This window comes from Pterocles gutturalis, unplaced genomic scaffold (genome assembly GCF_000699245.1).
Source record: "Pterocles gutturalis isolate BGI_N339 unplaced genomic scaffold, ASM69924v1 scaffold13050, whole genome shotgun sequence".
Taxonomy (NCBI): domain Eukaryota; kingdom Metazoa; phylum Chordata; class Aves; order Pterocliformes; family Pteroclidae; genus Pterocles; species Pterocles gutturalis.
Genome location: NW_010146006.1, coordinates 17,591 through 18,013, shown reverse-complemented (window position 1 = coordinate 18,013; position 423 = coordinate 17,591). Strand labels below are relative to the sequence as shown.

General features: G+C 61.5%; 1 protein-coding gene across 1 annotated transcript in view; it reads right to left on the bottom strand.

Moving 5' to 3' along the window:
- LOC104470597 (peptidase inhibitor R3HDML-like) overlaps nt 1–423 on the bottom strand; it is a gene marked incomplete at its 5' end in the record, with an annotated part of 3,753 nt that overhangs the window by 1,098 nt on the left and 2,232 nt on the right. Inside the window, one exon of the mRNA XM_010085577.1 lies at nt 136–268. Coding sequence (XP_010083879.1) covers nt 136–268 — 133 coding nt within the window. The remainder of the gene's footprint in view (nt 1–135; nt 269–423) is intronic.

Below are 423 nucleotides of genomic sequence, written 5' to 3'. Positions count from 1 at the left end.
AGCCACCCGCCAGGATTGGATCCCAGAGGCAGCTGCCACCAGAAAAAGGGCTGCTCGCCACAGCAGTTCGCAGCTGGGTACCAGGGGTCTGCAGGGCGGGCTGTGGGGAGGTGGAGGGGGGTCTGTGGTGCTCACCTGCGTGTAGTGGCTGCAGACGGAGCCGCTGCATTTAGAGGGGCAGCGGGGGTTGCACTCGCGGGGGTGGGGGAAGGAGTAGTGCTGCTTCTCCTGGTGCCAGGATTTCACCATGTCCACAACCGAGCGGTACCTGCAAAAGATGCCATGCATAACAGGGACCTCCGTAAGGTGGGGAGGAAGGCTCCATGCTGAGGGAATTGGGCAGAGAAGTGGGATGGAGCAGGGGCAATGACATCCTTGTGCCAAAACCACTTTTGCCCAAGGCCAGAGGACCTGTTCCTCGCT